Below are 16,127 nucleotides of genomic sequence, written 5' to 3'. Positions count from 1 at the left end.
TCCCTACAGACGCACCAGTATCCAGAACATATTGTTATGTTGCAGGTCCCAGTGGGATACTCATATCTTCACGTAATCGCATCTCTTGCCCCTGGTCAAGATGGACTCATGTGATCTAACCAACAGAAGCAACTGAAGGAGACCCGGAGGAGATCCCAGCAGAGAAGGAGCTGAGGCCACACAGAAGACATGCAGAGGTCGCCGTTTGGGTGATTGCTATTTCAGCTGATGGGTTGGTGCACTGGAACAAAAGTAATACTTGACGAAATTAATGTTAAAGTTAAAAACTACATGCTGTAAATTTAGTAAAACTGCACTGGAATTGCACAATAAATTGGAATTCAGAATCTGAATAGCATGTTGACTCAAGATTATTGCTTCAATCAACGTTAAAAGAGTAAAAATTACTTGAGAAAAGGAGAAACATTAATGTCGGTTAATTCATATTCTTAAAATGAGTGACCGAAGTACACATTCAAATCAAGTAAATATAAAGGATTATTTTTTAAGTCTATGAAAGATATAAGCACATTTAAAAATGTATTGACTTAATTTCTGACATTTTTTCATGACATATGACATATGATCATGATGTATAAAAGCAGCTTTTCTGCCATCATGTGTACATGATTTATGTTTTCATTAAAGCATTCAAAGAAAAAAAGTCACTGACACATGACCACATGACGCTCCATGGCAAATTCTTTCAATGAGGCAGATTCCTGCATGATCTTTCAAATCAAATGTCTTTATTGCATTTTCTCTGTGAAGTTTATGTTGTGGAGTGACTCTTACAGCCCCACCCACTGCACTAAGATGCATCAAGAAACAATCCCAACCAAGCCAACCAGGAAACCACACTGCATAACAGTTGGAATATGCCGGAACCATTTCCAGAAGTTCCGGATCTGTTCACTTGTTCAGTCCGTCTGGATTCACTGAAGGATTCAGTGACTCTTCCCTGTCAACACTGAAGAACTGCTGGAAGGAAGAAGATCTACAGCTGCTCACAGTGCATCAGCAGTGAAACTTTTTGTGATGTACACAGATTAATGAGACTATATCACACTGATATTCTGTGGTTTTTTTTTAAGAAGATTCTATACAAGGTTTTGCATTGTCAAGTACAACGTCCCTAAGAACATGTCTTATACCTCTGAATGGACTTCAGTCAGGTCGAGAAGTGTTAGTTCAGCTCCGAGGAACGTGTTCTTCAGCAGACCCATCCCATTTCTGTTTGTCAGAGCGTATATAGAGATGATCCAGGTACACCAAGCCATGCCGTCCTGCCTCTACATGTTTTACACAATCACACTCTGTCTCAGGACGAAGACGTCCCACCCCCTCGCACATGTACAAAAACGAAAGCAAAATTGTTGCTGCTCGTTCTGGGTGTGTCAGTGCCTGTTGTTAGAGCAGGAAGATGGCTGCAGGATTTTCAGAAGATCAGGATCTGTTCATGTGTTCAGTCTGTCTGGATCTACTGAAGGATCCGGTGACTCTTCCCTGTGGACACAGTTATTGTATGATCTGCATTAAGAACAGCTGGGATGCAGAAGATCAGAAGGGCGTCTACAGCTGTCCACAGTGCAGAGAGACTTTTACATCGAGGCCTGTGGTGAAGAAAAATACTGTGATGACTGATATAATCGAGAACCTGAGGAAGATGAAACTCCGGACTGCTGGAGATGTGGAGTGTGACGTCTGCACTGGGAGAAAAGTCAAAGCTGTCAAGTCCTGCCTGGTGTGTCTGGTCTCTTACTGTGAGACTCACTTCAAAGTTCATAATGAAGTAAATCCAGGAGGAAAACACAAGGTGACTGATGCTACCGGACATCTAGAGGAGAAGATCTGCTCTCAGCATCACAAGCTGTTGGAGGTGTTTTGTCGCACTGATCAGAAATGTGTTTGTCTGATGTGTGTGATGGACGAACATAAAAACCACGATTCTGTCTCAGCAGCAGCAGGAAGAAGCGAGAAACAGGTGAGAACTGAAATGCTCATAATTCATTTATTACGAAATTTGTCCTCTGCTTTTAACCATCACCCTTGGTGAGCAGTGGGCAGCCATGACAGGCGCCCGGGGAGCAGTGTGTGGGAACGGCGCTTTGCTCTGTGGCACCTCAGTGGCACCTTGGCGGTTCAGAATTCGAACCGGCAACCTTCCGGTCCATCACTGGCCACCACTGCCCCCAAAGTGCTGGTGCTACACCTCATTGTCCGTGGCCTTTTAATCATTAATCATTGTCCACTGTTCTTCGTAACCAGAATGCCCTCTTCCTCATCACATCACTCTCGTGGCAGCTATGTATTTTGAAAAAGGAGTGGTGTGTAAATATATTTATCCCACAGGAGCAGTTGGTTGAGACCCGGAGAAGATCCCACCAGAGGCTCGAGAAGAGAGAGGAAGAGCTGCAGAAGCTGAGAGAGGCTGTGGAGACTCTCAAGGTGAGAAGTGAGATGAGGAGAAGAGACATTTCAGGACTCGGTCAGGTCTCTCCTCCAGTCAGCCAGTGAGGAACTCAGTGTTGGGACACTTTCCAGTCCCACTGAGACACCACACTGTGGGGACCAGGCTGCTGTCTGGGGTCCCAATAGGAGCTGAGTGAGGGTCTGCTGCTTCAAATGGACCCCGTCCTCTCTCTGTGTCTCCTAACAGCGCTCTGCACAGGCAGCAGTGGAGGACAGTGAGAAGATTTTTACTCAGATGATCTGCTCCATTGAGAAGAGACGCTCTGATGTGTCTCTGATGATCCGAGATCAGGAGAAGGCTGAACTGAGTCGGGCTGAAGGACGCCTGGTGCGACTGGAGCAGGAGATCATTGATCTGAGGAGGAGAGACGCTGAGCTGGAGCAGCTTTCACACACAGAGGATCACATCCATTTCCTCCAGGTAATAAACGTCTCACCCATGGAGCTGCTCCTCATTTCTCCCCAGTAAAGTTTCTGTCTCTGTTTCTCTCTGTAGAGTTTCCCGTCTCTCTGTGTCCCTCCTGGATCTAAAGATTTATCCAAGCTCACTGTCAATCAGAGCTTCTCTTTTGAAACTGTAATGAAATCTGTCTTTGCGTTGAGAGAGCAACTAGAAGATTGCTTGGAGAAGGAAGTGGAAAACATCTACAGATCAGGTTTGAATCATTTGAATAAAGACTCGGTTCAAAGTCTATTTGAGCTCTTTTTTAATGATAAACACGACTTGTTGGTTTAGTGACAGTTTTTACTTAATTACTTTTAACTCAAATATATATGTCTCATGCTGCTTCTTAGCTCCAGATCTTTTGTTCACTTTATTCACCAGGAGGAGTAAGGATGATCCGCCCATGAGTAAGTGTTGCTTTATCCCATCATATGTGTGACATTTATGTTGGTATTCATTAAGCATCTTTTTTAGAATGTATGTTGAAATAATTATTACACCCAGAAGTGCATCTGAGTAAATTCCTCCCTTTTATAATTTATCACTTCAGAAGTTCTTACTTTTTTATTATTATGCCATTTAAAGGGCTGTTTCAACGGATTGATTGATGTTGCTGGGCGCTTGAAAAATTCGACATTTTTGCATGCAAGCAACATGAAGCAACAGACCCATGACACTGTTTGACATCCATGACATCTTTTCAAAATGTGCAACTAATCAATTTCCCAAATAATTTAATATTATGTAATATTGTTTTTTTATTTAATTACATTTTCTTGTGGTTGATGGTTGATATTGTCGGGTTTGATAAGAACACATCTGTACTGTACAACTGGTAGCCTGCATAAAAACCAGCTGTCATCTTGTGTCTATTTCTGGTCACCTGTGGCCATTACATTAAAGTCAGTTTTGTGCAATTGCACTTCTTTGTCTTTTTAATCTTTTTGTAAATCTAAATGTGCAGTCTATTACTAGTGATGATATTTTTAATAATTTGATGTTCATGTGATGATCTCCACAGTGTCGGGAGTCAAGACTCATTCACCTTCAGCACCCAAAACTAGAGAGGATTTTTTGCAGTGTGAGTTACCCACATATACATATTATCACAGAATGGGTCTGGTCTGGTCTTGTGTGGCGTGGTGTGGTTGGTGTTAAGAGCTCATCTGGATGTTGTGTTTCCCACCCCTCCCCTAAAACATTATCTCCAACGACTGTCATGGCTTCCAAACGTGCAAAGCATTGCAGTTACTTGTTGATTGGATGAAAAAATGGGCACAAATAAAATTTTTTTATTCCATTGAGTGAGACTGTATATGGGAATTTTAAGTGACGCTCAGTGACTGCTTATCCCCAAAACTTCTATGTCTTTAGTCAATGTTTGTAGATCTTGGAGCCTTCTTTGTACTCATGAAACATGCAGTAGTTTCATGAGCACCCATGTGAGGGAATGCAGAGAAAAAAAGAACAGGGTCAACAGAAGAGAGCCAAGTACTGAGCCCTGGGGGACACCAATGATGAGTCTCTGTGTAGAGCAGATTCCATATAATCGGAGATTAATGGTATTCCCAATAAGAAGCAAGCCAGTGATCTGCAGAGCTCCAGTCACGTATTCCAATTACAGCCTTGTTATAGTAAAATAGGTTAATCATAAAATACTGTAAACATGGCCAAACTACAGTTATAGACTGTATAGACGAGCACCTGCAAGAAAGTGTCCCTCATTTGGGGTTGAGAAAGTTGCCAACCCAAATCTAGGCTGCACTCCTAAGCCCATGCCCTTTTCCTTGCTCAACCATATCCCTGTCACCCCCTCACCGCATGCTGCATGTTCATGCGTCTTGTCAGGGGTCCTGTCTTGCTACTATGACCATGACGGCCATCTTCGACAAAGACTGACCCGCTGCATTACCACCTCGTCAATTGTAAGGCCTGGCCATAAACCTGCTACCAGACACTGAACCCCCCCAAGAGGACGACTCTACTATATTTTCCATCCAGGGCACCAGGGAGGAGCACATTCACAACTTGCTGGCCAGTGGCATCATTTGGCCTTCCACCTCGCCCATTGCAGCACCACTCTTTTTTTGTTGGCAAGAAGGACGACGGGCTGTGGACCTGCATTGACTACCAATGCCTGAATGCCATCACAAAGAACAGCCGGTACGCCCCTCCCACTTCTTAACACTGTTCTTTGAGCTGCTTGCAGGGGCCACCATATTCACAAAGCTGGACTTACACAATGCAAATCATCTCGTTTGCATCCGTGAGGGGGATGAATGGAAGACGGGCTTTATTACTGCTGCAGAACATTACCATTCGGATTTTCAAACAGCCTTGCAGCCTTTTAGGCCGTCAAGAATGACTTACTGCAGGACTCCCTCAACCGTGTTTGTCTACCTGGACGACATACTCATTTTCTCCCCCGACCCACAGACCCAAGTCTTACGTGTCCACACAGTGCTCCAGTGTCTTCTTGACAACAGACTGTACATCAAACTTAACACCACTTTCCTGGGCTTCAGCCTCAGTCCCTAGGGGGTTGCCATGGACCCTGCCATGACCACAGCACTGACATAGTGCCAGCTCAGAAGTTCCTGGGTTTTGCCAACTTTTATTGATGATTCATTCACAACTACAGCTAGGTGGCACAACCCCGATCCCCAGCTGCCCTTCATTTTGGAAGTCTGTACCTATGACCAGGGGATGGGAGCCATGCTATCCCAACAAAACTCTGCAGACCAGAAAATGCATTTGGGCACTTTCTTCTCATGGTGTCTCAGCCTGGCCGAGAGGCACTATGACATAGGCAGTAGAGAACTGCTAGCAGTCAAACTGATGGTGGAGGAAGAGCACCAATGGCTGGAGGGGGCTGCACTTCCGTTCCTGGTCCTCACTGCCCTGTCCTGCCAGAACAGCCAAGATGAGGAGGACCGCATTCCTGACCCCATTATCCCCGCAGCCTACATCTTGTCCGCTCCTGTCCTCTGGGAGGTAACCTCCAGGGACTCCCAAGAGCTGCATTCTGCAAACACCCCTCCCAACCAAACATACGTAACCAAACATACATCCCCATGGCACTCAAACCACTGATTTTAAAGTGGGGCCATCACAACTCTCGTGACTGGGGGTGTCCTGTCATGGCTGCCACTCCACAGGGGGCCCAGACCACCAGTGGGGATGCCAAACCAGAAGTGGATACCAACCAAATTTTTGCGATTATCAATATCCATCCTTATCCTTACCTATTCCCGAATAACCCTGATAAAACGGAACCACCGCTACGCCCCTGACGAGTCTTCCACCTCAGCCTCTGACAGACTAAGCCCTTCGGATACCGCAGGTCTTGATTTGATCCAGTGGGCAGATGTAGAATTGCCTGAAGAGATGACCTTCAGGATTTCCTTCTCTGTCTGGTGCTAAGTTGGAAAACTGGATAGAAAAGTAGCACCACTGGAGTGATTCACGGTCCTTATGCCCTCCAGTTGATACAGGTTTGGGGTAATCAATAAGACGGCCTATTTAACTTTGCCCTTTGTCCTGCATTAAGCATTTTTTTGTGTTCATGAAGAACACCTGGACTTAACCTTTAACCTGATGTGCCATTAGGAATTAGGTGGGAATGACTATCCAATAGCTTCTTTAGGGATTCACCACATAAATATGTAACAATATATTCTAAAAGTGTATCTGAAAGTTTGTGTGATGAGTGTTAATCCCTGGAACATCCTTCCTGTTTTTACCTCCATCAGATTCTCATCATTTCACACTTGATCCAAACACAGCGAATAAACACCTCCATCTGTCTGAGGAGGACAGAAGAGTGATGTACAGTGAAGAGGAACAGTCATATCCTGATCATCCAGAGAGATTTGATATGTGGTATCAGGTTCTGAGTAGAGAAGGTGTGTCTGGACGCTGTTACTGGGAGGTTGAGTGGAGTGGTGACGTTTCTATATCAGTTTCATATAAAAGCATCAACAGAAAAGGGCAGGATAATGACTCTGTGTTTGGATGCAATCATCAGTCATGGACTTTGTTCTGCTCTACATCCAGATCCTCCTTCTACCACAATAATAATGAGACTGAGCTCCCTCAAGACTACATCTCCTCCAGAATAGGAGTGTATGTGGACCACAGGGCAGGAACTCTGTCCTTCTACAGCGTCTCTGACACATTGACCCTCCTGTACAGAGTCCAGACCACCTTCACCCAGCCCCTGTATCCTGGGTTTTATTTTTGTTACAATGGATCATCAGCGAAACTTTTATAATAAAGTTTTTGTCTAATAACTGATGATACAGGGAACAGATTACACACACATCCTTTTTGATCGTGACATGATTTTTTAAAATATATATATAATTTATAAATATACTTTTATTGTATTTGTATTATATAAATTATATATGTATGTATGTATGTGTATATACTAGTGGTGGGCCGTTATCGGCGTTAACGTGCTGCGTTAACGTGAGACTCTTATCGGGCGATAAAAAAAATATCGCCGTTAATCTATTCACAAAGTTGGGTTGGGAGCTGGGTCTATACTACGCAAGCTATTGTGCCGGAGTTAAATGGTTACACTAGATTTATAAGTAGATTTCTTCTTTCTTGTGTCTTTTACTTTCTTATTTCCTAAAGACTTTTATTTTGTTTTTGAGACCCGGTTCATGTCTCTTGGACACATGGCGTGAGTTGTGAGAGGTGCGTGGGGTTTGTGTGCAAAAAGTTATTTCTTTCATTTTAATTTATGTACATATTAAGAATATTTTGCATGTGTGTTATTTTGTGAATATTTTTAATGTTCTTTTAATACTGCATATTGTAGAGAGAGGTGCAGAAAGACGCGATGTGTGACGTGATGTTCTGACGCGACCTTGCTTTTTATACAGAAATGCAGTATTGTAAATTGTGAATGCTTTATGTTAATGTTCAGTTCTCTTGGACACATGGCGTGAGTTGTGAGAGAGAGAGGTCCAGAAAGACGCGATGTGACGCGATGTTCTGACGTGACCTGGCTTTTTGTACAGAATACACTTTGCACAGAAAATCTCTTGGGTGTCAGCTCATCATTTGTGGTTCAAGAAACAGAATCAAAAAGTTACACAACGCAGAAGAAGAACCGCTACACTATGATGACTTTCACCTTGATATTTTAGTGCGGATGTATACCTAGCCGAATTGCACTGTAGGGGGCGAGAACGAGTCTTCGAACTGTGAAATTACCACATCAAACGTGACGTGGTAACATGAATGCAGCTATTTATCTGAATAAACAGTTGGTAAACACAAGTACATCTTATTGAACATAATTTAATTTCATCACCAATTATCATAGTAGAACAGCTTTCTCAAGCAGTTTGTGATGCATTTTGGAAACAGGAGATGAGCCCCTTTTCTAATGCGCCACATGGTTTGAGAAACCCGTCCTCAAAGATTTACTTTTAGTCATTATTTGGGTAGCGCACATATTCTGAATGCCTTCGGCAGAATTCAAATGAGCCATTTTAATCTAGATTAATGTAGATTAATCTAGATTAATTCCAAGATTACAGTGAGATTAATCTAGATTAAGAAAATTAATCTATGCCCACCTCTAGTATACACACACACACACACACACACACGTGTGTGTATATGTGTTTAACTCAATTTTTCATTTAACGTTAAACATTTCATCTGATCATCTCACTTGTTTTGCCAATAATTGGTTCTTCATCATATTCTACCTTTTGCTGCTAAAGTGCCCCTTTTGCTGCTTATGTACCCTCACCAGCCATTTTATTAGGTACTAGGTTGTCAGGTCAAGACATTTGAAACATACCGCACAGATTTGTCGGCTGCAGATGCATGATATGAATCTCTTGTTCCATCACATCCTTAAGGAGCTCTTCTGGATTGGGATCTGTGGAGGTCAGTGGAGTGCAGTAAACTCACTGTCATGTTCAACCAACCAGTTTGTGAGATTTGGGAATCGAATAATTTCTAAATCATGAATAAAATGTATTAATAAACCCAAACTATATAAAACCTCACCAGAAGGTGTCATATTGAGAGCGGAAAAAAGCACCGGGCAACATGAAAAAAAAAAAGAAAACTCCACGTTTATAGGGAGCTACACCGACCGACAGGGGGCGCCCTCTTCCCTGCGCGTCTGCATCCCGTGACAGAAGGTGGCACTTCACCGACCGACAGGGGGCGCCCTCTCACTTGCGCGTCTGCATCCCTTGAAGGGGCAGTGGTGGCCTAGCTGTTAAGGAAGCGGCCCCCTAATCAGAAGGTTGCCGGTTCGAATCCCGATCCGCCAAGGTGCCACTGAGGTGCCGCTGAGCAAAGCACCGTCCCCACACACTGCTCCCCGGGCGCCTGTCATGGCTGCCCACTGCTCACCAAGGGTGATGGTTTAATGCAGAGGACACGTTTCACTGTGTGCACCGTGTGCTGCGCTGCTGTGTATCACTATGACAACCACTTCACTTCACTGACCGACAGGGGGCGCCCTCTCCACTGCGCGTCCGCATCCCGTGACAGAAGGTGGCACATCGTGACGTCACATCGGAGGGTGAACGCGTGAACCGCCCCGGGCGCCATTGCTGCAGAACCCGGAAGAGCCGCCCAGCGCCGCTGCGGCGGACGACATGGGCATCTGCTCGGGAACGGGGCGTTGACCCCGCGACGTTTTATTCCTCCTCCTCTTTCCTTTCGGCTGTGGTTAAACGCGCAAGCTGAGGCGCGGCAGGTAAGTGTCCAGCTGGCGCGGGTGACATTAAAAAAAAAAAAGTCGCCGTCGTGTCCCTTAACTAGTGTTCTTTTAAGGCTGTTTTCACTGCGTTTAAGCGCAACTCCAGAAGTCGTAGCGCGTTCTAAGACGCGACGTCGGCCCTGACGCTTTCGTTTCCCGTGACCCTTGACCCGTGGGCGATGCCGTATCTGGACAGGCGGAACCGGGTGTGCGGCTTTCTGGACATCGAGGAGAAGGAGAGCAGCGACAGGTTCTGTCGGCGCTACTTCGTCCTCGACGCGCCGAGCAACTTCCTCTTCTGGTACATGGACAATCCGCAGGTGAGGCGGGCCGCTTCTCCATTTCAAACGCGTTGAATAAAAGTAACCTACAGAATCAAACTTTTAATGATTCTTTTTTTTTACTTTTATTAACACCATTCGACGTAATTACAAACAATAACCACAGTACTGAGCTCTCAAATGAAGAAATACATCATTATAATAAAGATCTGAGGAAAAATAAATAGACAAGCTTCAAGCAAAAGTATAAACTTAAAAGAGACATAGGTGGCCAATCCAACAAGGCTTTGAACTGGTGTCCATCTTCTTCCCAAGATGAACGTCTTCAGCTGTAATTGTGCTGTCAACTGTTCCATTAAATCTAACTGTCTGGGGGTTTTTTGTATACACTGTGAGGTCGTGGGTGGTTCAGGTTTCAACCAATAAGTTGTCTTAATTTTTCTTGCGGCCATCAGTAGGAGATGTAGCGAAGTTTTCTGATCCTGGGACAGATAGTCCGGGAATTTGTCCAGTAGACACATTAAAGGGTCCCAGGAAAGATTCACTTTAAGGAGCCTTTCTACATGCCCCTTAACTTCAGTCCAAAAGTGTTGAACAGTGGGACAGTCCCAAAACATGTGCTTATTGCTACCACAACTCCCTGAGCGGAGAGACTTTAGTGGTGTCCGAAAAATCGGATTTTAGACTTCCTGTCAAGCTGCTTCCACATTTGACTCCCCACCCCCTTATGACAACCAGAACAAATACCTATCCAAGTATCACCATCCAATGTCACATTGAGTTCCATTTCCCATTGTTGTTTTATATGTTGTGTATTAAAAGCCCTGTTTGTAAAGGACAATAATGGGTGTGTAGTGCATGATGCTTGATCGCTAGTGTAAGTGCAAGGCGTCCTCTGGATTTGCATAAATATGTAGGCAAGAATCTGAATACCCTTTGTGTTTGTGTGTAATTATTTCTGTCTGCAATTTTTAAATTTTTTATATATATATATATATATATAGAGAGAGAGAGAGAGAGAGAGAGACAGACACACACACACAGTACAGGCCAAAGTTTGGACACACCAAAGTGTGGACACATGCGTTTTTCTTTATTTTCATGACCATTTACGTTGGTAGATTCTCACTGAAGGCATCAAAACTATGAATGAACACATGTGGAGTTATGTACTTAACAAAAAGTGGAGACCCGTCCTCCACAGTCACCGGACCTGAACCCAATCCAGATGGTTTGGGGTGAGCTGGACCAACAAGTGCTAAACACCTTTGGGAACTCCTTCAAGACTGTTGGAGAAGCATTTCAGGTGACGACCTCTTGAAGCTCATCGAGAGAATGGCAAGAGTGTGCAAAGCAGTAATCAGAGCAAAGAAACTAGAATATAAAACATGTTTTCAGCTATTTCACCTTTTTTTGTTAAGTACATAACTCCACATGTGTTCATTCATAGTTTTGTAAATGGTCATGAAAATAAAGAAAACACATTGAATGGGAAGATGTCCAAACTTTTGGCCTGTACTGTACATTTAAAATATTTCTGTTTGCAATGTTACATTTTTTTTTTTAGTTCACTAGTGTAAGTCAAATGCGTCCTCTGATTTTGCATAAATAATTCAACTACAGAAAGAATTGTGAAGACTCGCAAAGGTCCCTACTTCTGAATTGTCCCATTGGTTACGTCTCATTTTGGTGCTGGACATACCATATGCCAAATGGGCTCCTTCTCTTCCCGGGCTGAGGAGGACGCGTTGGTTGGATCTGTTTAACTATGATCCTCTCACTGGATACGTCTAAATGCAAATTAGGAGAGTTCAAGATTTTTGGAGGTTGAAAAACTCTTCGGTACTAAAAAAAAAAATAACGTTTGTAAGTCAATCTGGATAAAGGCCGAATGCCACAAATGTAAATGTGAACCCTCTTCATAAATATTACTTAAAACATCTTCAGATTTTCACACAAATCCTAAAAGTAAATAAAAAATAACTCTTTAATAGATGAGACCAAAATATTAGACTTTATCGTTTCATTTATAGAACCCACTGGTTCTCATCCGGTTTCTTTGGGTTGCAGAATTTACCAAAGGGAGCAGAGTTTGTGGGAAGCCTGCGTCTGACCTACGTGTCCAAGGTAACGGCGCCGTGGTAGGAACATCACCAACACATCATCCTTCTCTCGGGGTCTCATCTCAGCATCTCTGACTTCCTGTGCTTTCTGGGTCATAGGTCAGCGAAGCTACTGCCAAGCAGAAACCCAAAGCCGAGTTCTGCTTTGGTAAAAAGTCTCTCTTCTTTTAGTATTTTGTATTTGATTATGATGAACATGTCTGGGTTTATCAGACAGCAGGTCTCTGCTCATGTTTCATTCATAAGTATGCAATAATAGAACCGTTTGCTTATGAGATTTTCACATGCAAATTCTTGTGTGTCTGTGTGTGTGTGTGTGTGTGTGTGTGTGTGTGTGTGTGTGTGTGTGTGTGTGTGTGTGTGTGTGTGTGTGTGTGTGTGTGTGTGTGTGTGCGCGCACGCGCGCAGTCATTAATGCCTTATCCAGACGTTACTTCCTCCAAGCGAATGATGCTGTTGATCTTAAAGACTGGGTGCTTGCGCTGAACAAAGCCACCAAAATCACAGTGAGTACAGCTGTACTACACACACACACACACACAACCACAAACAATATATTCAGCATTTCACTTCCTCTCTGTAGAGTATTAACCTCCTAACAGCTTGTTTTATTTTTTTTAAAGAGTGTTTGATATTGTCTTTTGTAACATTTGTTTAAATATATTATAATCTTGCTGAAGTTGCTTATTTTTGATAAGGTGGGTGCATGTGGGTTACGTTTGAGTCTGTGACGTTTTGGATAATGTGGCTCATTTGTTAAACTGCAAAATAAATGACAAATTATGTTTCTAATTGTGGACATGGTTATTGATTTTTTTTTTGTTAGGTTCCCAAGGCAACCACTGTAGCAGAGAATTCCGAAATGGCTCCAGTATCCAGCAAACCCCCGTCATCGTCACTGCAAGCCTATAAAACTGAGATTGTTGGGGGAGTCGTCGTGCAAACTCCCATCACGCAGGTGCGGGCTTCTGCCGTGTATGGTTGAATGTGATGATGATGATGATGATGCTCTAGTTCTGAATGCCCCCTTTAATGTTTTTGTCATTAGAATGATGCCGAGGGCATCATATGTGTTCGGCTGGAAGGTGAATGTTCTCTCAGGCCAAGTTCTCGGCCAAATGCGGTGAGATGCGGTTACTGCGTCAAGCAAGGCAATGTGGTGAGTGTGGGTGAGAGGCTGTGCGTTAGACGTTCGCGGTTTCTGAGTGTTGATAATGGTAACCCCCCCCCCCCCCCCCCCCCCCTCCCTCTCTCTCTCCCCCCTTTATTACAACAGAGGAAGAGCTGGAAGAGGAGGTTTTTCACTCTAGATGATCAAGCCGTGAGCTACTTCAAAAATGAATCTGTAAGTGCATTGAGTCGTATCTTTTCCTTTCACATTTGCACAGGATTTTCAGAGAACACATGGTCATGGAAATTTTGTCTTAGAGTCATTGAAGAGTCATGGAAATTATTTTGTACGTTTACATTTAAGGCATTTGGCAGACGCCCTTATCCAGAGCGACTTACACACGTTTTTGAAAAAATATCTAAGAACCCTGACACGCTGTTCACAATGTCAGGTTCCTTAGTTCGACAGTGAAAATGCAGATCGTGTCAGTAAACAAGGTGTAAGAAAGAAAGAGAAGGAGGAGGGAGGAGATGGACTCTACACTACACCTGAGTGTGTGGTTTCTTGATTGGAGGGGGTTTAAATCTTCCAGAATGAGGAAAGGCTCCTACCTTTTTTAAAAAAAATTTATAATAACATAATTTAAGTTAAACGTCTGGCTGATAGAAATAATTACACATTTAAATTACAATGGAATCACGATTGAAAACCAATGATTGGTTGCCTCTCTGCACCCCATGCATGACAGACACGCTCACAATCAAGCATTGATTCAACAAGTACAGTGTTTATTTTGTTACTATCGACAGCCGTAATTCTTTTGGTTGATGTTGTAAATAGCTCAAATGTAATATCATTGTATTCATTGCCATCATTTACATCAATTTACCTTCTACTACTGAATACCTCCCTCACCTACTACTACTGTCTTTTCAGGATAAGGTTCCTTTAAGAAGCATTCGTCTTAGAGAGATACAGAAGGTTCACGAATGTCTGGTGAAATCAGGGTAAGACCATAATAACACAATATGTGTCTGTACTAGAACCTTGTGTAACTTAGTCCAACTCGTAAGTTTATGATGAATATAATTTCATGTTTTGTGGTTCTAGGGACTTGCTCATGCGTGACAATCTGTTTGAGATCATCACCTCAGCGAGGACCTTCTATATCCAGGTACGTCTGTCTGCCCTAGGTTTCTAGCCATACTGAATTTTCAAGCTCGATACTCAATATTATTTTCAATACTACAGATGAAGTCTATTTTTTGGTCAGAACATATATATGTATACACATTACATAAAGAAACGAATGAATAAATAAGTAAATTGATAAATGGATAAAGAATTAACTAAACAAATAAAATGGGGAAAAAAGCACACGCAATAAATGTGTGTTGTGCAATTAGATAATTCTAAAATGAGATAAGCGAAGACACAGCCATTCAACTTTCTTCAACAGTATTGCTTGAATTAAAATATTCGCAAACGTAATATGAATTAAAATATTTATATTACATTTGAACACCAACTTGACTACAAGCTACTTGATTCGGAGTGATGCACTTTTGCAATGCCTGTTAAATTCTTGTAGTCTGATGCCAATGTCTGTGATCTGGAAAGTATTGATAAATTTAGTATCAATTCAAAATTTAGTTATCGATTTGTATCTGAGAATTTTTTTGTTTAAATATTGTGTGCCTATCTTCCAATGAAATCCTTATATTAAACTTACAAACTTTTTGCTCAGTCCTAACAGTTACTGTTAGGACTGTGTGTGTGTGTGTGTGTGTTTTTTAATGTGGTGTTCGCATCTGTTTTAATGCTCTGTCACTCATGCATCCTGTCAATAACAACTTTTAATAGACCAACGGACAGATTATGGAAAACAAACTCGCTCGCCAAACATCCTGAATACACACATGGACTCATGCAGCCTACACACGCACGCACACACACACACACACACACACACACACACACACACACACACACACACACAAAAGGCTTTTCTCAATGCATCTCTATTTGCAGTCTCTGGGGAAAAGAACCTAACTGTGTGCGTGTGTTTGTGTAGACCGACACTCCGGAGGACATGCAGGGATGGATCAGAGACATTCGAGAGAAGATTCAGGACTTCAGAGGGCCGCATAGAGTAAGTGTGCATGCGTGTGTCGTCCCTTCACAGTTACACACGTCACGCCAGAGTGGATAAGTATTTGTGCGCTGCTCTTCTTTCTTCAGGATCCCATCTTTGGGGGGCGTTCATCCTCCCTCTACGGCCACAGCAACCGTTCCCATCCGGCCCTGCCCGCCGGGCGGAGCAAACCCTCGCTGGTGAAGTCCACCTCGGTCACGTCATCGTGGCAGCCATGGACACCAGTGCCGTCCCGCGAAGGCCTCGCCGAGCAGGAGGGCACTGAGACGGAGAGGGGGATAGAGAAGGACAGCGCCTTCAGCTCCTTGCCCTCTCTGAACGTCCCGACCTCTGACCCCGTACCCCGACAGCGGCATCGCTCCCAGCCACAGCCCTCGGCCAGCGACAGTGACTTTGACTTGAACCGCAGCCTCCGCACCTCTGATGTCTAGCTTGGTCTGTGCGACCTTCCCTGCTTGCTAACCTCTTCGCTAACTTGCCTAATTGATGGCCAGCAAATGCTCATTCCAGCTGCACTCAAGCTCACTCAGATTCAATGACAACAGCTCAGACGGTCCGATCTGGAATTTGTCCCCTTATGATGTCATAAGGGGAAAGGTTCCCTCCCGTTTCTCATGCTTTTTCCGCTCAGAGGATGTCCCACCCCTCCCCTAAAACATTATGCACACTGACCATCATGGCTTCCAAACGTGCCAAGCATTGCAGCTGAGCACAAAAAAACATTGTGGTTGGTGAACGGTGTTGATGATGTAATTTCCTCTTCGCCCCTCCGCTCTCCTCCTCATTTGCATTTAA

At 43.5% G+C, this 16,127-nt stretch overlaps 2 protein-coding genes across 8 annotated transcripts; both read left to right on the top strand.

The window, feature by feature from the left end:
* The first annotated feature begins 1,361 nt into the window (after positions 1 to 1,361).
* On the top strand, positions 1,362 to 7,358 carry LOC114799133 (tripartite motif-containing protein 16-like). Of its 4 annotated transcripts, XM_028995406.1 has the most exons (8): positions 1,362 to 1,984; positions 2,353 to 2,448; positions 2,660 to 2,893; positions 2,969 to 3,128; positions 3,268 to 3,324; positions 3,939 to 3,998; positions 4,919 to 5,080; positions 6,670 to 6,759. In XM_028995406.1, exons 1-7 carry the CDS (start codon positions 1,424 to 1,426, stop codon positions 5,056 to 5,058), a joined length of 1,308 nt encoding a protein of 435 aa, XP_028851239.1. In that variant the 5' UTR covers positions 1,362 to 1,423; the 3' UTR covers positions 5,059 to 5,080; positions 6,670 to 6,759. The 4 variants fall into 4 exon arrangements, 2 of the variants coding, with proteins under 2 accessions (XP_028851239.1, XP_028851238.1); XR_003751192.1 differs by lacking the exon at positions 4,919 to 5,080 and having other exon boundaries at positions 1,366 to 1,984; positions 3,299 to 3,324; positions 6,670 to 6,743; XR_003751193.1 differs by lacking the exon at positions 6,670 to 6,759 and having other exon boundaries at positions 1,366 to 1,984; positions 3,299 to 3,324; positions 4,919 to 4,992.
* A 2,143-nt stretch (positions 7,359 to 9,501) lies between these two features.
* LOC114799439 (pleckstrin homology domain-containing family A member 2-like) lies at positions 9,502 to 16,016 on the top strand. Of its 4 annotated transcripts, none has more exons than XM_028996096.1 (12): positions 9,502 to 9,659; positions 9,758 to 9,982; positions 12,014 to 12,070; positions 12,166 to 12,214; positions 12,475 to 12,572; positions 12,893 to 13,024; positions 13,115 to 13,225; positions 13,343 to 13,411; positions 14,114 to 14,184; positions 14,288 to 14,351; positions 15,252 to 15,329; positions 15,419 to 16,016. In XM_028996096.1, exons 2-12 carry the CDS (start codon positions 9,842 to 9,844, stop codon positions 15,761 to 15,763), a joined length of 1,215 nt encoding a protein of 404 aa, XP_028851929.1. In that variant the 5' UTR covers positions 9,502 to 9,659; positions 9,758 to 9,841; the 3' UTR covers positions 15,764 to 16,016. The 4 variants fall into 4 exon arrangements, with proteins under 4 accessions (XP_028851929.1, XP_028851932.1, XP_028851930.1 ...); XM_028996099.1 differs by having other exon boundaries at positions 9,512 to 9,659; positions 9,859 to 9,982; XM_028996097.1 differs by having other exon boundaries at positions 9,525 to 9,659; positions 9,737 to 9,982.
* Positions 16,017 to 16,127: the final 111 nt, after the last annotated feature.

The sequence above is a fragment of the Denticeps clupeoides genome, chromosome 11, assembly GCF_900700375.1.
Source record: "Denticeps clupeoides chromosome 11, fDenClu1.1, whole genome shotgun sequence".
Lineage (NCBI taxonomy): Eukaryota > Metazoa > Chordata > Actinopteri > Clupeiformes > Denticipitidae > Denticeps > Denticeps clupeoides.
The sequence above is the reverse complement of the archived record's forward strand: the minus strand, read 5'-3'. Positions and strand labels throughout refer to the sequence as shown.